The sequence below is a fragment of the Leptodactylus fuscus genome, chromosome 4, assembly GCF_031893055.1.
Source record: "Leptodactylus fuscus isolate aLepFus1 chromosome 4, aLepFus1.hap2, whole genome shotgun sequence".
NCBI classification, from domain to species: Eukaryota; Metazoa; Chordata; class Amphibia; order Anura; family Leptodactylidae; genus Leptodactylus; species Leptodactylus fuscus.
Genome location: NC_134268.1, coordinates 7,522,052 through 7,542,783, shown reverse-complemented (window position 1 = coordinate 7,542,783; position 20,732 = coordinate 7,522,052). Strand labels below are relative to the sequence as shown.

Here is a 20,732-nt window from a genome sequence, read left to right as displayed (position 1 = left end):
GCGCCACAGAGCAAAGTGGAAACCCATATCCAGGCAATGTATAGTTGTGTGCAGGTAGTCACAAGGCTGCCAGCCAGGAGTCCAGGGTGACCTGATACATCATCGCTCACCTGGCTGCCAATCTGCCGCTTTTGGGGGCTCTTTCGGTTCTTGGTTTCTATCAAGGTCACAATGACTCCATGGCGGTCTGACCAGCCCCCAAAGTCTACAGCTTGTATATACCCTGACGCAATCTACCCGAAACGTGAAGAACCAGTGATGGACAAGCAGGAGTGTGTATAATATATAGGAAGACTATGGGATTGGCCCCAAACACACGACGTCCAGGAGACCCAGACTAATCCCTTACAACATTCAGGATCGGAGAGAGGAAAGAGACACTTCACCGCCATCTCCTTCCACAAGGTCTCTGCTCCCCACCAAAAAATCATCTTCCTTTTGATCCGAATGTCTTAAGACTGGTGTATCGTATGCCCGGCTGGTGCGGGGACACAGAGGTTTACGAAGAGGTTAAGTCCTCGCCTTAGGTCCAGAATAGACCTGGCGTAGATCTCCATTCCAAATAAATCCCCCCTCCCCCATGGTGTCAGTCATGTGACATTCCCGACTAAGTTTCTTCCAAACCGCACTTTTATTTACATGTAATGATCATCGAGGGTTAAATGGCGACAAAGAGCAGAGAAAATACGTTTATTCGTTTCTGCTCCAATTCACATTTTCTGAAAGAGTTAAAAAAAAAGAAAAAACACCCGATACAAACCTTCATAAAAAACAAGAACTGAACATGTATGTCGTGGTGGTGAAGGAGCCGGACATGAGAGATACAAACATATATTATATATAGAGTGTAACAGGATAGAAGGAGTCAGTCACTACCGCAGTGCAAATGAGGAATAAAGTGCACAACTAAGTTGTTCATGTACAGCAAAGTGAAGAAGGACGTTAAAGGGGTCACCCAGCTTCTAAAATATCGGCCATACAACAGGGTGCGTCAATCTAAAACAATTCCTAATATATAATCGGGTAAATTCAGCCCTGTTTATTGATAGATTGCAAGTCATTGACCTCAGCAGTGGCGTTTTCTTTGCCAGCTCGCTACTGCTCCCTGTGAGCAGTGCAGCCAGCAAGCAAAACATCACATTAGCATGTGATCTCAGATGTGGGAGGGATTTATTACCTGTGATTTCAGTGCGGGGGAGTGTAGAGAAGGGAGGGGTATACAGTGAGAGCAGGCGGATGCATCATGGGAAATGTAGTTTATCCCCAGATCACTGCATGTAAGTAACAGGGAGACAAGAAGCAGCAAGTAAAATCAGGACAAGGAAAGTGCAAATCCATCTGCAGCGGTACTAAATCCTCAGACAATTTTTGGAAGCTGGGTAACCCCTTTAAGAACAATTCAGCCCCCTCCAGTCTCCTATCCTGTCATTCTAGCCGACAAAATGTGCTCTTCACATACATCAGTATAACTAAGGGTTAATGGCCGGAGGCGGCCATCATATTCATACATACGCAGAGTCCTTCATACCAACATGAACTGTACAAGACAAGCAGCATTCACCGGCCTAGAAGGTCACGGTAAAGGTAATTCATTAAAAAAAAACAAAATAAGAACTCTGTACAGTGCACGGACATCAACATTTTGTGCCACTTAAAGTGGACCTCTCACCAACTCCAGCTCTTTGTATCCTTAGTTAGGCTCTGTTCCACTGATTCTGGCGCAGTTGGAATTTTTTCTCTAGCCCCTACTGTTCCCGAGCAATCTGTGATTCTTACTAGTCAGTTAAGTGGGTGGACCTAAGATGGAGCAGGTAGTCTGGGACCGCCCACCCGACAGTAAAGAACCTAATTATCAGATTTCTCAGGGATGGTGAGGGCTAGAGAAAAAATTCCAACTGTGCTGGAATCACCATAGCGTAGCCTAATGAGGGATGCAAAAATCCAGAGCGGGTGGCAGGTTCCCTTTAATAACCCTGGAGACGCCTGCCAGTCAAGCCCATCGGCCGCTCGATGCAAAGCCTCGACTGAAAGAAAAACTGACTTCAGAGCTCTTGTGCTTTCCCCAGGCTCCAAACGGGACAATTATGGCAGTGCTGTTATCTTCTGCGCCATACTGGATAGCCTAAAAGAGACAGTCAGAAGAAACCCGTTACATATAGAAAGAGAGTGGACATTATCATACAGGCTGGACAGTCTCACCAGAGATTACAGGAACCTAAGGCTTACTCCACTAACTGCTGTCTATCCTGATGCCAGAGGACCTTAAAGGCAATGTCTTACCAGAAAAGAACCAGTTTTTTATTTTATTTTTTTTAAATCAGATTTTAGGTTAAACCTATTGTTAGAGTTTTTGGTAAGATTTTTTAGATAAGAAGAAGAAAAAAAAAAAAAAAAAAAGGTCTTGATGTATTAATAATATGGCGCACAAGTCTTACCTGTTCAGTCAGGACCTGAGCTGCTTCACGGGGATCGTGGCAATGGTTGATGATGTCACAGATTTCCTGACTGTTTACAATAAAGTTAATGCCGTCCGTGGTTAATACCAAGAAGCTATCATCCCCATGATGGAGCTGCAAAGGAGGGAGAAGAAATGGTTAATGGAGGCCGGAGCCATCACTGTCACTATGTATACACGTCTATAGGAAGTTACTCTGCTTCGCAATGGCGGCTGTAAAGCAAGTACTCCAGAATGGGCGCGGGGTCAGAAGTGTCTTTAAGTTTAAAGGGATCCTATCATTAAAACTCAATTTTTTTCTGCCTACCACGTAGGAGTAGCCTTAAGAAAGACTATTTGTCTCCTACCTTTAGATGTCTTCTCCGTGCCGCCATTCAGTATATCATCCGGTTTTCGTTGGTATGCAAATGAGTTCTCTCGCAGCACTGGGGGCGTCCCCAATGCTGCAAGGGAGCTCTCCAGCGCCGCCTCCATCTTCTTCAGGAACGGGTCTTCTTCGCGTCTTCAATCTTCTAGGCCTCAGACCTAGAGCAAAGCAGACTATTCATGCTTGCCGGCCGCTTACACAGTATTGTAAGAAGCCAATTTCTTGTGGCCGGCAGGCATGCACAGTCGGTTGCCCAAGGCCTAGAAGTTTGAAGCCAACGCCGGAAGAAGACGCGAAGAGAGGCCATTCCTGAAGAAGATGAAGGCGGCGCTGGAGAGTTCTTTCGCAGCATAGGGGACGCCCCCAGTGCTGCGAGATAACTCATTTGCATACCGATGAAAACCGGGATTTCAACCGAACGGCGGCGTGGAGAAGACATATAAAGGTAGGAGGAGAATAGCCTCTCTTACAGCTATTCCTATGTGGTAGGCAGAAAAATTTGAGTTTTAATGATAGGATCCCTTTAAGATGGCGTGAACTTAGTTTGTGGGCAATGAAGACTTTTTTTTTTTTTTTTTTACTGCATTGGAAAAAGGAGTCAGAATTTTGGAACATTATAAAAGTGAGTGAGAATTTAGGCAGGTTGGAAAGTGAGATCGTTATAACAGGATTTGTAGTTGTAGACAGTATGGATAGATCTGCCCCCTGTATCTCTGGAGACATACGGTCATGGCTGGGGGCCACCAGATTCTTTACATGTGCAGATCAGGGCCCCTGTACAGCTCCACCTCCATAACAATGAGGAGCCAAGGAGTCCTCGGTCTTCCTGACAATCCCCTTAAGACACCCCTGGAGGTGACGCAGCAGCATTGTGTGTAATACACAGAAACAAGAGATAAGAATAAGAATCGGGAGGCGGCAGAAGGAATAGCTGTTGGTGGTCCTTATATCCATGGAACGTGTCTGGAAACTAATCTTGGGGGGAATTTCACAGATTCTCACCTTAATCCTCTTGGTCTCCGGCTCCGCTATCACGCCCACTGACTTGAGATCCAGATCTCCGATGCTTCTCGTCATTGCGAGTCTTCCATTGACATGAGGCTGCCCCAGGCTATTCCAAGCAACAAAACCGCCACAGTCCCGTATCCTGAGGACAGATTGTACATAACACTGCATGTGACTAACCATATGGAATATACCGCAGTGTCATACCAAAGCATTATACCGTAACAAGTACTGTACTGATTGCAATAACCGTGAAACACGCACTACTTTAGATGTGTATTAAAGGGGCGGCTTTGCTATTTCTCTTGGGACAGAACAGACGCCCTATCCCATCGTGGTGCGATGCCATACACACACATACAGATACCATACCTCTGTTTTTCCTCTTTCCGCTCCGGTGTATGGTCAATGGTCAGCCTCACTGGTTTGCCTTTGCGACATAACAGCGCCCGGCTGTCGCCAACACTAGCCACAACTAGCTCAATGCCATCACGCAACAAGGCGACTGTGGCTGTGGTCCCGCAGTTCAAGAGATTGGCTAAAAATACCAGGAGAAGAGTAGACGGGTCAGAACTTGAGCAGACAGAATGGCAAATATCAAAGTGACGATAATTTTAGTTACCTACAGCTAATGTGTGTTAGTATGAATGGAGAAAGCAGCAGCATGCACGATGGAAGTGAACGGAACGCGACAGCAACATGGCGCAATGCATGTATACCTGTAAGGCCCTGCAGGGCCAGATGTAGGAAGCCAAAGGGCTCGTGTATGGCGGCTTCAGACAACCTCCGAGTATGCCGGAAACGGTACAGAAGCCATAACCCTTACTGTGTCTATATACAGCGCTGGGCACTTATAGGGGACTGAGATCTCACTACGGTAGTAGATATGGGACTGATAAAAGTGCTATATAGAATAAGTGCGTTATCAATTACATACGTAAGGGGTTAATAGGAGAGAGGATTCAGATTCCTCTATGGAGTTAGGCCAGGAACATGGACGACTAATAAGGGACCGTTGCGATCCAAAACATATATACTGGGCTGTATACGGACTGCGGCGGTCACCACATCTCCTGTAGAGGTGTCATACGTGTCCAGGACTCTCGCTCGGACACCTCATCTATATGTTGCCTTACGTTTTTCTGCACACGTACATGTATTGTGCCATGTTTTCAATGAAAAAAGGAGACAGACGTCTAAGAGTTAACCATCTAAGCGCTTGTAGTGTGATCGGAAGATGGCGGTTTAAAGCAGGTATTACTGTCTATAGGGCCGTATTATTATTATTATCTATAGGGCCGGATTACTACCACTGTCTATAAGGCCGTGTTATTACTGTCTATAGGGCCGTATTACTACTACCACTGTCTATAAGGCCGTGTTATTACTGTCTATAGGGCCGTATTACTACTACCACTGTCTATAAGGCCGTGTTATTACTGTCTATAGGGCCGTATTACTACTACCACTGTCTATAAGGCAGTACTACTATTGTCTATAGGGCCGTATTATTATTATTATCTATAGGGCCGTATTACTACTATCACTGTCTATAAGGCCGTGTTATTACTGTCTATAGGGCCGTATTACTACTATCACTGTCTATAAGGCCGTATTATTATTGTCTATAAGGCCGTATTATTATTATCTATAGGGCCATATTACTACCACTGTCTATAAGGCCGTGTTATTACTGTCTATAGGGCCGTATTACTACTACCACTGTCTATAAGGCAGTACTACTATTGTCTATAGGGCCGTATTATTATTATTATCTATAGGGCCGTATTACTACTATCACTGTCTATAAGGCCGTATTATTATTGTCTGTAGGGCCGTATTACTACTATCACTGTCTATAAGGCCGTATTATTATTATCTATAGGGCCATATTACTACCACTGTCTATAAGGCCGTATTACTACTTCTTGGGAGCAGAAAACAACTTTATTAGCAAACTCTGCTGAAACACAGTGATCGGTTGTTATGGGAGACGAGGCCTGTTCAATTTCTGATGAGTTTTGAGGCCCAGAGTTACAGTGATACAAATGTAATTTAAGGACTTGATGGGGGGGGGGGGGGGTCACTTACTTTATGTCACAGCCACAGGCTCTCTTTGGTCAGAGAGGACATGGTTCAGGCCCTTTGACAACTACAATGATTTATGGTGAGACCAGTCTGGTGGGTTCTACAGATCTGGAGCTAAATCAATGGCCGACAGCAGAAGTCCTCGGATCATGGACCTTATAGGGAACCTGTCCAGGTTATTTGGGACACTAAACCCCCGCCCTGTTATAATACAACCCTCGGCCACATTAAAAATGAAGTTTATATTGACCTACAGAGAAGACCAAGGAGTTTCATCGGACTCTGGTGGTCCCGGCGGCTGCGCAGGTCTTCACTGTATAAGGGCCGGGTAAGGGTTTAGTGTCCCAAATCGCCCTAAAAGGTTTCAAGGGGTTCATAGAGTCAGTGCCAATGAGGACCCTAAAAAGGTCACCTGCTAAAAATACAGAAATACCTGCTTTAAACGTGAAATCATGGCGTGTTAGCTGCAGACTATGCGCAGGAAGCATCGCTTATGGGTAGTCACAGATTCTGGAACAGTCTCGGGGTGTAGTTGTGGTGCATTAAACACACCCAACACATCGCTGGTAGAATAACAGGACGCACGCTATCCGTATGTCACAAGAAGGCCGACTATAGCGGCAATGCAGTCCAACGTGGACACGGACTTGCTCAAAAGGGCACAAGTTAAAGGGATTGTCCAGGGGCTGAGCTGCAATACCACGACAGAACCCATGGACAGAGGTGGTGCTGGTTTTTTTATTTTTAATATAAATTCTTCATGTGGTTATCTATATATTCAAAATCTTGCAATTCCAACTCTTGCTACTAAGCCTAAAATAATTTGACACTTCCTTTCTCCTGTGGGTAGACTATAGGTCATAGACACAATGGTCTGGAGCAGACCCTATTCACTTCCATGGGAGAGTTTTATCTACATATATACGTGATTTCTGCAGAGGAATCTATAAACCATCAGATCACAGCCGTCACCTCATTTACTGCGCACTCATATGCGGTAAGTGAGGTGACTGCTGCAAAGATATCTACAGAGCACAGGAAGTCTCAACATATTAAAGGGATCCTATCATAGAAACCGTTTTGTTTTTAATGAGTAACACGTAGGAATAGCCTTAAGAAAGGCTATTCTGCCATTCATTGTCTTTCCCGATTCTTGTCAGTATGCAAATGAGTTCTCTCACAGCACTGGGGGCGTCCCCAATGCTGCGAGAGAACTCTCTCCAGCGCCGCCTCCATCTTCATCAGCGGCGTCTTCTTCATCCTCTTCCTCCGGCGCAGGTTTCCGACTTCTAGGCCTCAGGCAGAGCGGACTGCGCATGCCCACAGGCCACGAGAAAATGGCTGCATGCACAATATAGTAAGCGGCCATTTTCTCGTGGCCTGTGGTCATGCGCAGTCTGCTCTGCACAAGGCCCGAGGCCTAGAAGTTGGAAACCTGCGCCGGAAGAAGACGCTGCTGACGAAGATGGAGGCGGCGCTGGAGAGAGAGTTCTCTCGCAGCATTGGGGACGCCCCCAGTGCTGTTTGAGCGCTGGGGCCCACCCCCCATGCTGCGAGAGAACTCATTTGCAGATTTGACACGACCCGGGATGCCTATGGAACGGCAGCGCTGAGAAGACAACGAAAGCTAGGAGAAGAATAGCCTATCTTAAGGCTATTCCTACGTGTTACTCATAAAAAAAACGGTTTCTATGATAGGATCCCTTTAATGGACCTAGTGGCCAAAATCAGAACTGCAGGATGTTTCGGAATTAAAAAAAAAAAAAAAAAATTAAATATGGAATTTTTCAAGTTTTATGTTAAACATTATTTAAAAAAAATAAACCAATATATTATATCTTTATTATATTGGTCATTTTCCAGCAACAAAAGCCAAATAATTATAATAATTTATAACAAAAGCCAAATAAAAAAATATATATTTTTTTTCAATCTGTTCCAAAATCTGCGGTGTGTGATATGATGAGGTGTAAGTGGCGTGGCGCCTCATTGGGTTCTATGTATATTTTATAGAATATTGTCATTTTCTCTCCTGTCAACGACACTAATATACAAAAAAATAAAAACAAAAACGGAGATCTTTGGAGATCGCTCAACACTCACTGGACATTTTTTTCTCTCTACTAATGTGACAAAGTGGATGTTGGGACCTTCCTGTAGTCCAGGCTAGGAACCGCCGGACTCCTTCACCTGGGACAAAATTTAGGAGATCTCCCTTTCCACTGAAGCCCAGCATTATAACGTCCGGGGCCTCCCAGTCTAGAGCTGCTCACCACGTGCAGTCTCTGCCACAAATAACACGCACACAGAGGCAAATAGGAAATACACCCGGGGGTTTATCATACAAAAAACCTGCAACACCGGGAGGTGAAAAAAAGCTGCACGGGGTGGGAAACAGACAGGATAGAGAATGGAATATATAGGCCTGGCGGACGACACGTACAAGGACTCGACACGCAATGGCCGTTTGGAATAGTTTGGGCTTTACAAGACATTACAAGATGTGCAGCTTTTTTGGCTTTCCCAATATTGCAAGTGAAACATTTCATGTATGAAAAAAAACAAACATATTATATAATATTATAGATTAGTGTTCAGACAGGGACGGAGGGCTCCAAAATACACTAAGAGGAGGATACGGATATCTGGTCACAACGTGAGAGGTCGCCTCAAATATATGGTCAATCTACATTCATCCATGACTAGGGCAAGGACACTGAGGGTGACAGAGGGACCCCCGGGGCAGGGACGGACCACAGAGGGACCCCCCTGGGGCAGGGACGGACCACAGAGGGCCATTTCATGTAGACCTTAATTCCTAAAGTTTTGTTCATCCCGAGCTGCCGGATTCATGAAGATAAGGCTAGGACCACTAGGTGGTGGGAGATAGGCAGACATATTCCCTGGATGGTCTGTGGGCAGCCGGGTGATCGCAGTCAGAGGCCGGTACTAGAAGTCAACTGCTAAATGGAACATTAATACATTAATACATGTTAGGCCTTCAGCACCCCATAGTACTGGTGCCAGGGCCCTCCTTATATATCAGGCACCTCTTCTTTATTAGGCCCCATACACATGGCCATGTCTTTTACAGATTGATGCCATGTTCTACGACCTCATAAACACAACCATTGGTTTTCCCCACAGCCTACGTGAGGGGCTGTGAACCTGGAGCAAAACTCAGAACCGGTCCTAGTTCAATCTGGTCTGTTGTCCGGGCTCAGTCATTGAAGGGTATAGGGCAATGGAGAACACACGGACACCATCTGTCCTGTCTTTTATGGACCGGTATTGTGAATGTACGGCCTTAGGATCGGAAACCAGATTGTCAGCAAATATAGTATATGCATAGATTTATATATAATACAGTACAATATATACGTATATAATATACAATAACATGACACAGATGGGGGATTCCCAGTGTATTTTAGAGCCAGCCGCCATAAAACAGACACACGTAATGTGCATTAAAGGGAACCTGACAGGACGGTATGGAGCACTAAACCCCCCACAGGCCCTTATAGAGGGTTTAGCGCCTTTATTGAAGCCACCCATGCCCGTAATAAGAAGCCTTTATCCTCCCGCTGCCGGCGCAGTTCTTCAGCGCGTCTTCAGTGCGCATGCGCCGTCCCTCCAGGACCAGGGTGGACGTCCTCGGATTCACTGAAGAGTTGCGCAGGCGCCGGGAGCACCAATGAGAGTCTAAAAGGTTTATTAATTTTCCATTATGGGCACAGATGGATTTACACACAGGGAGACACTAAACCCCCCAATCTATAAGGACCCGTGAGCAGTGTCCCCAATCATCCTGACGGGTTCCCTTTAATGATATGTAGACTTATAGCAATCCCATATACCTCCATGGTTAAGTAGCCTTATTTATGTACAACTAGTAAATCATTAACCCCGTAGCTCCCACCCTCCGACATGTCACCCCAGATACAATAAGCCCATTAGTCTGATGCCTTGAACAACTACATATACACGATGCAATAATGTCATTTGCATAGACACTGACCTAGGAGAGTGCCCATTATATCATTTATACGTCCATATAGATGTATAGGTAAGAAATAAATAAATACAATTCCAACTCTTGCCACCAAGCCTAAAGTATTCAGCAACTTCCCATTTCCAACATAAGTATCATGGGACAGACAAAATGGTCTGGGGCAGATCCTATGATTATCAGTGTGCTGTAAATGATGTGACTGCTGAAGTCTACAGAAAACAGGAAGTCTCAGCATATTATATGGCTTAGTGGTCAGAGTTAGAACTGCAGGATTTTTTAAAAAAATTTCGAATCTAGATAACTTACAAATTTTTGAAAAATATTGCCAAAATTGTTTTACTAAAGCATGTTTAAGTCACATTAATATGTTAACATTAGGTCATTTCCTGGTGACACTTCCCCTTTAAGGCTACCCAGTAGGGGGCACTTAGCTCATCTTTCAGGTATCACGTTTATAGGGCATTGGTCACATTTCAAAGTCTCTTTCTGTTCAGGAGACCGGTCAAATTCTATACAATGAAGCAACAGAAAGAGGTCGAAACACCAACACCTACCGTTAGCCGACTGTCGAGCTTGTCTCGCATAAGCTTTATCGATCTCCAGAAAAGCCGAGCTCAAAACCTTCTCCATATCTTGTTCCTGTGTAAGGAATTCCCTGCGGGTGAAAACCGTACATTACTAATCGGATACCGCCCCATTATAACATTACTAATCGGATACCGCCCCATTATAACATTACTAATCAGATACCGCCCCATTATAACATTACTAAGCGGATACCGCCCCATTATAACATTACTAATCAGATACCGCCCCATTATAACATTACTAAGCGGATACCGCCCCATTATAACATTACTAATCAGATACCGCCCCATTATAACATTACTAAGCGGATACCGCCCCATTATAACATTACTAATCGGATACCGCCCCATTATAACATTACTAAGCGGATACCGCCCCATTATAACATTACTAATCAGATACCGCCCCATTATAACATTACTAATCAGATACCGCCCCATAATAACATTACTAATCGGATACCGCCCCATTATAACATTACTAATCAGATACCGCCCCATTATAACATTACTAATCGGATACCGCCCCATTATAACATTACTAATCGGATACCGCCCCATTATAACATTACTAATCAGATACCGCCCCATTATAACATTACTAATCCGATACCGCCCCATAATAACATTACTAATCGGATACCGCCCCATTATAACATTACTAATCAGATACCGCCCCATAATAACATTACTAATCGGATACCGCCCCATTATAACATTACTAATCAGATACCGCCCCATTATAACATTACTAAGCGGATACCGCCCCATTATAACATTACTAATCAGATACCGCCCCATTATAACATTACTAAGCGGATACCGCCCCATTATAACATTACTAATCAGATACCGCCCCATTATAACATTACTAATCAGATACCGCCCCATAATAACATTACTAATCGGATACCGCCCCATTATAACATTACTAAGCGGATACCGCCCCATTATAACATTACTAAGCGGATACCGCCCCATTATAACATTACTAATCGGATACCGCCCCATTATAACATTACTAATCGGATACCGCCCCATTATAACATTACTAATCGGATACCGCCCCATTATAACATTACTAATCGGATACCGCCCCATTATAACATTACTAATCGGATACCGCCCCATTATAACATTACTAATCAGATACCGCCCCATTATAACATTACTAATCAGATACCGCCCCATTATAACATTACTAATCGGATACCGCCCCATTATAACATTACTAATCAGATACCGCCCCATTATAACATTACTAATCAGATACCGCCCCATAATAACATTACTAATCGGATACCGCCCCATTATAACATTACTAATCAGATACCGCCCCATAATAACATTACTAATCCAATACCGCCCCATTATCACATTACTAATCCGATACCCCCCCATTATAACATTACTAATCAGATACCGCCCCATTATAACATTACTAATCAGATACCGCCCCATTATCACATTACTAATCCGATACCACCCCATTATAACATTACTAAGCGGATACCGCCCCATTATAACATTACTAATCAGATACCGCCCCATTATCACATTACTAATCCGATACCGCCCCATTATAACATTACTAATCCGATACCGCCCCATTATAACATTACTAATCAGATACCGCCCCATTATAACATCATTAATCCCGCCTCAGACACCGCGACTCACTTGATATAATTGGCCATAAAGCGGTCACAGAAATCGGCTGCTGCGGCTCCCGCGTGCCCGTCATAGACAGCAAAATACAAGACGTCGTCCGTCAGTTTGGTGAAGCTGAATCGGTCTTCGTTTTCTTTCCGCTTCCCCAGCTGGGTGGCGCTGCCGACTTTGGCTAGATTGATGTGGGGGATGGGTTTGCCATACTTAATACTGGGTGGGAGCTGGATAGGCTCGTCGATCCGATTGTCCCAAATGCCAAAAGTGTCCCAGGTGGCCGGGCGCCCGCTACCATCGGGGTCAAGACGTGAGGACCTGCGGCTGGTGGTGGAGCTCTGGCAGGCTGAAGCAAGGCGATTGCTATCTTGTAAGACGCGCGATGTCAATAGTGCTCCTCTTCCCACCCGGGACCCTCCATGTCTTACAAATGTGACCAAGATGGCTGTTGACATTCCTGAACTGCAAAGATTGAGGGAGCGGAAAATAAACTTCTGGGATTCGATAACTTCTAGGACTTCAAATGGATAAACTGCAGAAGAAACAAAGAAAAATTAGAGGTGAATAGAAAAGATGTGACGCAGTTACAGGGGTTAACTTTGGTGCTAGCAGTGTGTCCTCCGAGGAGCCAGAATAATGGACGCCCGAGTACCGAGGGGTACACGAGACACCCGTTATATAGATCAGTGCGAGGGGCATTAGAGGGGTACACGAGACACCCGTTATATAGATCAGTACACGGGGCATTAGAGGGGTACACGAGACACCCGTTATATAGATCAGTACACGGGGCATTAGAGGGGTACACGAGACACCCGTTATATACATCAGTACACGGGGCATTAGAGGGGTACACGAGACACCCGTTATATACATCAGTACACGGGGCATTAGAGGGGTACACGAGACACCCGTTATATAGATCAGTACACGGGGCATTAGAGGGGTACACGAGACACCAGTTATATAGATCAGAGTGAGGGGCATTAGAGGGGTACACGAGACACCCGTTATATAGATCAGTACACGGGGCATTAGAGGGGTACACGAGACACCAGTTATATAGATCAGTACACGGGGCATTAGAGGGGTACACGAGACACCAGTTATATAGATCAGAGTGAGGGGCATTAGAGGGGTACACGAGACACCCGTTATATAGATCAGTACACGGGGCATTAGAGGGGTACACGAGACACCCGTTATATAGATCAGTACACGGGGCATTAGAGGGGTACACGAGACACCCGTTATATACATCAGTACACGGGGCATTAGAGGGGTACACGAGACACCCGTTATATACATCAGTACACGGGGCATTAGAGGGGTACACGAGACACCCGTTATATAGATCAGTACACGGGGCATTAGAGGGGTACACGAGACACCCGTTATATACATCAGTACACGGGGCATTAGAGGGGTACACGAGACACCCGTTATATAGATCAGTACACGGGGCATTAGAGGGGTACACAAGACACCCGTTATATAGATCAGTGCTCGGGGCATTAGAGGGGTACACGAGACACCCGTTATATAGATCAGTGCGAGGGGCATTAGAGGGGTACACGAGACACCCGTTATATAGATCAGTACACAGGGCATTAGAGGGGTACACGAGACACCCGTTATATAGATCAGTACACGGGGCATTAGAGGGGTACACGAGACACCCGTTATATAGATCAGTGCGAGGGGCATTAGAGGGGTACACGAGACACCCGTTATATAGATCAGTACACGGGGCATTAGAGGGGTACACGAGACACCCGTTATATAGATCAGTACACGGGGCATTAGAGGGGTACACGAGACACCCGTTATATAGATCAGTACACGGGGCATTAGAGGGGTACACGAGACACCCGTTATATACATCAGTACACGGGGCATTAGAGGGGTACACGAGACACCCGTTATATAGATCAGTACACGGGGCATTAGAGGGGTACACGAGACACCCGTTATATACATCAGTACACGGGGCATTAGAGGGGTACACGAGACACCCGTTATATAGATCAGTACACGGGGCATTAGAGGGGTACACAAGACACCCGTTATATAGATCAGTGCTCGGGGCATTAGAGGGGTACACGAGACACCCGTTATATAGATCAGTGCGAGGGGCATTAGAGGGGTACACGAGACACCCGTTATATAGATCAGTACACAGGGCATTAGAGGGGTACACGAGACACCCGTTATATAGATCAGTACACGGGGCATTAGAGGGGTACACGAGACACCCGTTATATAGATCAGTGCGAGGGGCATTAGAGGGGTACACGAGACACCCGTTATATAGATCAGTACACGGGGCATTAGAGGGGTACACGAGACACCCGTTATATAGATCAGTACACGGGGCATTAGAGGGGTACACGAGACACCCGTTATATAGATCAGTACACGGGGCATTAGAGGGGTACACGAGACACCAGTTATATAGATCAGAGTGAGGGGCATTAGAGGGGTACACGAGACACCCGTTATATAGATCAGTACACGGGGCATTAGAGGGGTACACGAGACACCCGTTATATAGATCAGTACACGGGGCATTAGAGGGGTACACGAGACACCAGTTATATAGATCAGTACACGGGGCATTAGAGGGGTACACGAGACACCCGTTATATAGATCAGTACACGGGGCATTAGAGGGGTACACGAGACACCCGTTATATAGATCAGTACACGGGGCATTAGAGGGGTACACGAGACACCCGTTATATAGATCAGTGCGAGGGGCATTAGAGGGGTACACGAGACACCCGTTATATAGATCAGTACACGGGGCATTAGAGGGGTACACGAGACACCCGTTATATAGATCAGTACACGGGGCATTAGAGGGGTACACGAGACACCCGTTATATAGATCAGTACACGGGGCATTAGAGGGGTACACGAGACACCTGTTATATAGGTCAGTACACGGGGCATTAGAGGGGTACACGAGACACCAGTTATATAGATCAGTACACGGGGCATTAGAGGGGTACACGAGACACCAGTTATATAGATCAGAGTGAGGGGCATTAGAGGGGTACACGAGACACCCGTTATATAGATCAGTACACGGGGCATTAGAGGGGTACACGAGACACCCGTTATATAGATCAGTACACGGGGCATTAGAGGGGTACACGAGACACCAGTTATATAGATCAGTACACGGGGCATTAGAGGGGTACACGAGACACCAGTTATATAGATCAGAGTGAGGGGCATTAGAGGGGTACACGAGACACCCGTTATATAGATCAGTACACGGGGCATTAGAGGGGTACACGAGACACCCGTTATATAGATCAGTACACGGGGCATTAGAGGGGTACACGAGACACCCGTTATATAGATCAGTGCGAGGGGCATTAGAGGGGTACACGAGACACCCGTTATATAGATCAGTACACGGGGCATTAGAGGGGTACACGAGACACCCGTTATATAGATCAGTGCGAGGGGCATTAGAGGGGTACACGAGACACCCGTTATATAGATCAGTACACGGGGCATTAGAGGGGTACACGAGACACCCGTTATATAGATCAGTACACGGGGCATTAGAGGGGTACACGAGACACCTGTTATATAGGTCAGTACACGGGGCATTAGAGGGGTACACGAGACACCTGTTATATAGATCAGTACACGGGGCATTAGAGGGGTACACGAGACACCCGTTATATAGATCAGTACACGGGGCATTAGAGGGGTACACAAGACACCCGTTATATAGATCAGTGCTCGGGGCATTAGAGGGGTACACGAGACACCAGTTATATAGATCAGTACACGGGGCATTAGAGGGGTACACAAGACACCCGTTATATAGATCAGTGCTCGGGGCATTAGAGGGGTACACGAGACACCCGTTATATAGATCAGTACACGGGGCATTAGAGGGGTACACGAGACACCCGTTATATAGATCAGTACACGGGGCATTAGAGGGGTACACGAGACACCCGTTATATAAATCAGAGTGAGGGTCATTAGAGGGGTACATGAGCGAGGGGCGAGTACTTGCACGGCTTTGGGGCTATAACACAACCGTATACTGAACATTTCCCATTCTCCGTAACCCAGTACAACAATCCTGTCAGAACAGGCCAAAGAAAACCTGACACAAAGCCGACATGACGCAGATCTACAGACACAGCAGCGTTAACCCAAACAGACTGCTGCAGCAAGATATCTTACCACACAACAACAAAAACAATGAAATGTGGTGGGTAAAAATAATTGGGGCTTCTGTGATAAGATATCTCGCTGCAGCAGGTGAACAATTTCCATCTGACACAACAAAGGGATGGAAATGAATGAGCGGCTCCTCCGGGTGTAGAATCTCACAGGGCACATACCGAGGATACAGAGCCCAGCGGGTCACACTCACAGAGCGCATACCGAGGATACAGAGCCCAGCGGGTCACACTCACAGAGCGCATACCGAGGATACAGAGCCCGGCAGGTCACACTCACTGAGCGCATACCGAGGATACAGAGCCCGGCAGGTCACACTCACTGAGCACATACCGAGGATACAGAGCCCAGCAGGTCACACTCACTGAGCGCATACCGAGGATACAGAGCCCGGCAGGTCACACTCACAGATCACATACCGAGGATACAGAGCCCGGCGGGTCACACTCACTGAGCGCATACCGAGGATACAGAGCCCAGCGGGTCACACTCACAGAGCACATACCGAGGATACAGAGCCCAGCAGGTCACACTCACTGAGCGCATACCGAGGATACAGAGCCCGGCAGGTCACACTCACTGAGCACATACCGAGGATACAGAGCCCGGCAGGTCACACTCACTGAGCGCATACCGAGGATACAGAGCCCGGCAGGTCACACTCACTGAGCGCATACCGAGGATACAGAGCCCGGCAGGTCACACTCACAGAGCGCATACCGAGGATACAGAGCCCGGCAGGTCACACTCACTGAGCGCATACCGAGGATACAGAGCCCAGCAGGTCACACTCACTGAGCGCATACCGAGGATACAGAGCCCGGCGGGTCACACTCACTGAGCACATACCGAGGATACAGAGCCCAGCAGGTCACACTCACAGAGCGCATACCGAGGATACAGAGCCCGGCAGGTCACACTCACTGAGCGCATACCGAGGATACAGAGCCCAGCAGGTCACACTCACTGAGCGCATACCGAGGATACAGAGCCCGGCGGGTCACACTCACTGAGCACATACCGAGGATACAGAGCCCAGCGGGTCACACTCACAGAGCACATACCGAGGATATAGAGCCCGGCAGGTCACACTCACTGAGCGCATACCGAGGATACAGAGCCCAGCAGGTCACACTCACTGAGCGCATACCGAGGATACAGAGCCCGGCAGGTCACACTCACTGAGCGCATACCGAGGATACAGAGCCCGGCGGGTCACACTCACTGAGCGCATACCGAGGATACAGAGCCCAGCAGGTCACACTCACTGAGCGCATACCGAGGATACAGAGCCCGGCAGGTCACACTCACTGAGCGCATACCGAGGATACAGAGCCCGGCGGGTCACACTCACAGAGCGCATACCGAGGATATAGAGCCCGGCAGGTCACACTCACAGAGCGCATACCGTGGATACAGAGCCCGGCAGGTCACACTCACTGAGCGCATACCGAGGATACAGAGCCCGGCAGGTCACACTCACTGAGCGCATACCGAGGATACAGAGCCCAGCGGGTCACACTCACTGAGCGCATACCGAGGATACAGAGCCCGGCAGGTCACACTCACTGAGCGCATACCGAGGATACAGAGCCCAGCGGGTCACACTCACAGAGCACATACCGAGGATACAGAGCCCGGCGGGTCACACTCACAGAGCGCATACCGAGGATACAGAGCCCGGCGGGTCACACTCACAGAGCGCATACCGAGGATACAGAGCCCAGCGGGTCACACTCACAGAGCACATACCAAGGATACAGAGCCCGGCGGGTCACACTCACAGAGCGCATACCGAGGATACAGAGCCCGGCGGGTCACACTCACAGAGCGCATACCGAGGATACAGAGCCCGGCGGGTCACACTCACAGAGCACATACCGAGGATACAGAGCCCGGCGGGTCACACTCACAGTATCCTCTTATCCTGATAAAGGAGGATCTAAGCAAGTCTACAGATCTCACCAGCACTTCACTAGTTAAAAAGGTTTCATGTGGCCAGCAGGACCCTCTCAGTACTAGTGATAGGACCGCAGTGACAACCAATCACATGCACCATTTTATCATCCGGTGGAAGGTTAAAAGCAGCAATCTGATTGGTTACTGTGAGACATTAAAGGTCTGTCACGTATAGATGTCCCAGAGGGGGAAGACTCCAGCCCAACAGAGACCTTCCACCTGGAGTTCTGCAAATACCTGCTCCATGTCCATCGCAACACCTCCAACATGGCCTGCAGGGCAGAGCTAGGCAGACTCCCCCTATGGCTCACCATACAGAAGAGGGCGCTAGCTTTCCAGGCACACATCCAGGGGAGCAAGCCCTGCTAATAAAGCTCATTTGTATCTTGAGAAGGAGCCCCTGCTGAGGAGAGGGAGCCATTCATCTAATGACCAATCTAATACTGCACAACACCAGCAAGCCAACCATAGGCCACCATGGAGAAGCTTGTTATACATTGACTGTCCCTAGATGCACAACAACCTTCTCCAGGGAAGATTATGGTTGGCCTGCTAAGGTAATGTAGTATCAGATGAATGGCTGACCATGGAATACATTGACTGTTCCAAGAAACACATGGTCAGCCATTCTTGTGAAGACCAGCGTGTAATACTACATCAAACCTAGGGGCCAACCAGAAGGTTCCCAGTAGAAGATTGTTATACGTTGACTTTCCCTATAGACACAATAATCTTCTCCAAGGAACCTTCTAGTTGGCCCCCAGGTGTGATGTAGTATTACAAGCTGGTCAGATGAATGGCTGAACATGTAACACACGATGTCCCTGACTGACCCACTAGGGGGCTGCAAGACTGAGGCACTATCTCCCTATATTAACATCCTGGGAGACAGATTTGCATATTCTTCCCATGATCCCTCACAGTGGAGTACAAATGCCAAGTCTCCACATACCTATAGGGTGGTCTCTCCCTAAGGAGTGACAATATCCCCTTAACCTGTTCCTAGAAACAAATGGTGAGCCATTCCCATGATGACCAACGTGTAATACTACAACACATGTGTAGGCCAACCAGAAGGTTCCCTGGAGAAGATTGTTGCATTTCTAAGGCAGTCATTGACGTGACGACCTTTGTGTACTATTACATAACACCTGGAGGCCAACCGTAAGATTCCCTGGAGAAGATGGTTGTGCTTCCAGGGAAAGTCACTGTATTACATGGCCATCCATTCATGTTAGAACCATTGTGTAATACTACATAACACCTACAGGCCAAACATAACATTCCCTGGAGAAGGTTATTGTGTTTGTAGAGCAGTCAATACATCACAGGATCGACCATTCACCTGACGACCATTGGACCATTCATACCTGGAGGCCAACCATAAGATGGAGATTATTGATGTCTATCTACTGGTCAGCCATTCCTCTGATGTCTATCATGTCATGCTACACTGGGCAGGCCAACCATGGAGATAACAGCTGATCACTAAAACCCATATGGAATCATTTATTTTGAACCCTTTGTTGTGCAGCCTGGCCAGGACCTCCTCCATGACCGGCTCCTGTGATGTCCCCCGCACATAACGGTGGTCGTGGTGAGAGGATCAGCGGCCGGGCCCTCCGCACAGACACCGCAGTCATTCATTCAGCAGTCTCCAGGGATGTGACACAGATCTCAGCAGAACATTCTAGAAGAACTGCAGGAACATCACACCAATAACAATCAGCAACCCGACACACACCCTCTAAACACCCCAAATCCTGCCATTACCCATACAGGGGCTGACACACCCACACCCAGGCACATTCCATGGCTTCCCAATGGTCTAGGCTGCCCCTGCCCCCCCAACCATCAGCTGAATGGTATGCTCTGCACCAGTGCTGTATATACCAGGCAGTATAACTTACGTGTCCGGGGCAGCCACAGGCCTCCTCTCTGGCACAGCACGGGTTAACGCTTCTCCTGCTGATGGCTATAGGGAACTGAGGCAATAACAAAGCCAGCAGGCCGAAGCAGTGTTGTAGCCCCGCCCATCAATATCAGGCAGCCAATGGTAGTGCGCCCAGCAGCCACCGCCTCCACAGCCTGGCTACAGACCAGAGTCACAGGCAGGAGGCGGGAAGATCCCTCAGAGGTCACCTCAGCATTCCAGAGACAGGGGAGAGTACTGAGGTAATATTATCAGAGACAGGGCGAGAGTACTGAGGTAATATCAGAGACAGGGCGAGAGTACTGAGGTAATATTATCAGAGACAGGGCGAGAGTACTGAGGTAATATCATCAGAGACAGGGCGAGAGTACTGAGGTAATATAGAGACAGGGGAGAGTACTGAGGTAATATTATCAGAGACAGGGCGAGAGTACTGAGGT

The 20,732-nt window shown here is 47.3% G+C and overlaps 1 protein-coding gene across 1 annotated transcript; it reads right to left on the bottom strand.

Moving 5' to 3' along the window:
* Positions 1-608: 608 nt before the first annotated feature.
* On the bottom strand, positions 609-20,354 carry LOC142200033 (protein phosphatase Mn(2+)-dependent 1K-like). Its single transcript, XM_075270034.1, has 7 exons — positions 20,270-20,354; positions 12,198-12,714; positions 10,485-10,585; positions 4,200-4,365; positions 3,825-3,969; positions 2,436-2,570; positions 609-2,122 (listed from the first exon to the last, which is right to left on the bottom strand). The coding sequence occupies exons 2-7, from the start codon at positions 12,635-12,637 to the stop codon at positions 1,991-1,993; spliced, it is 1,119 nt and encodes a 372-aa protein (XP_075126135.1). The 5' UTR covers positions 12,638-12,714; positions 20,270-20,354; the 3' UTR covers positions 609-1,990.
* Between the last annotated feature and the right edge of the window lie 378 nt (positions 20,355-20,732).

Excerpts from the sequence above, each read along its gene's own strand:
- LOC142200033 (XM_075270034.1), bottom strand. The coding sequence starts at position 12,637 with ATGTCAACAGCCATCTTGGTCACATTTGTAAGACATGGAGGGTCCCGG. Across the intron at positions 3,970-4,199 it reads CGGAAAGAGGAAAAACAGAG|GATACGGGACTGTGGCGGTT; the intron begins GTATGGTATCTG and ends ATCTGTCCTCAG. Across the intron at positions 2,123-2,435 it reads CTCAGGTCCTGACTGAACAG|GCTATCCAGTATGGCGCAGA; the intron begins GTAAGACTTGTG and ends TGTCTCTTTTAG.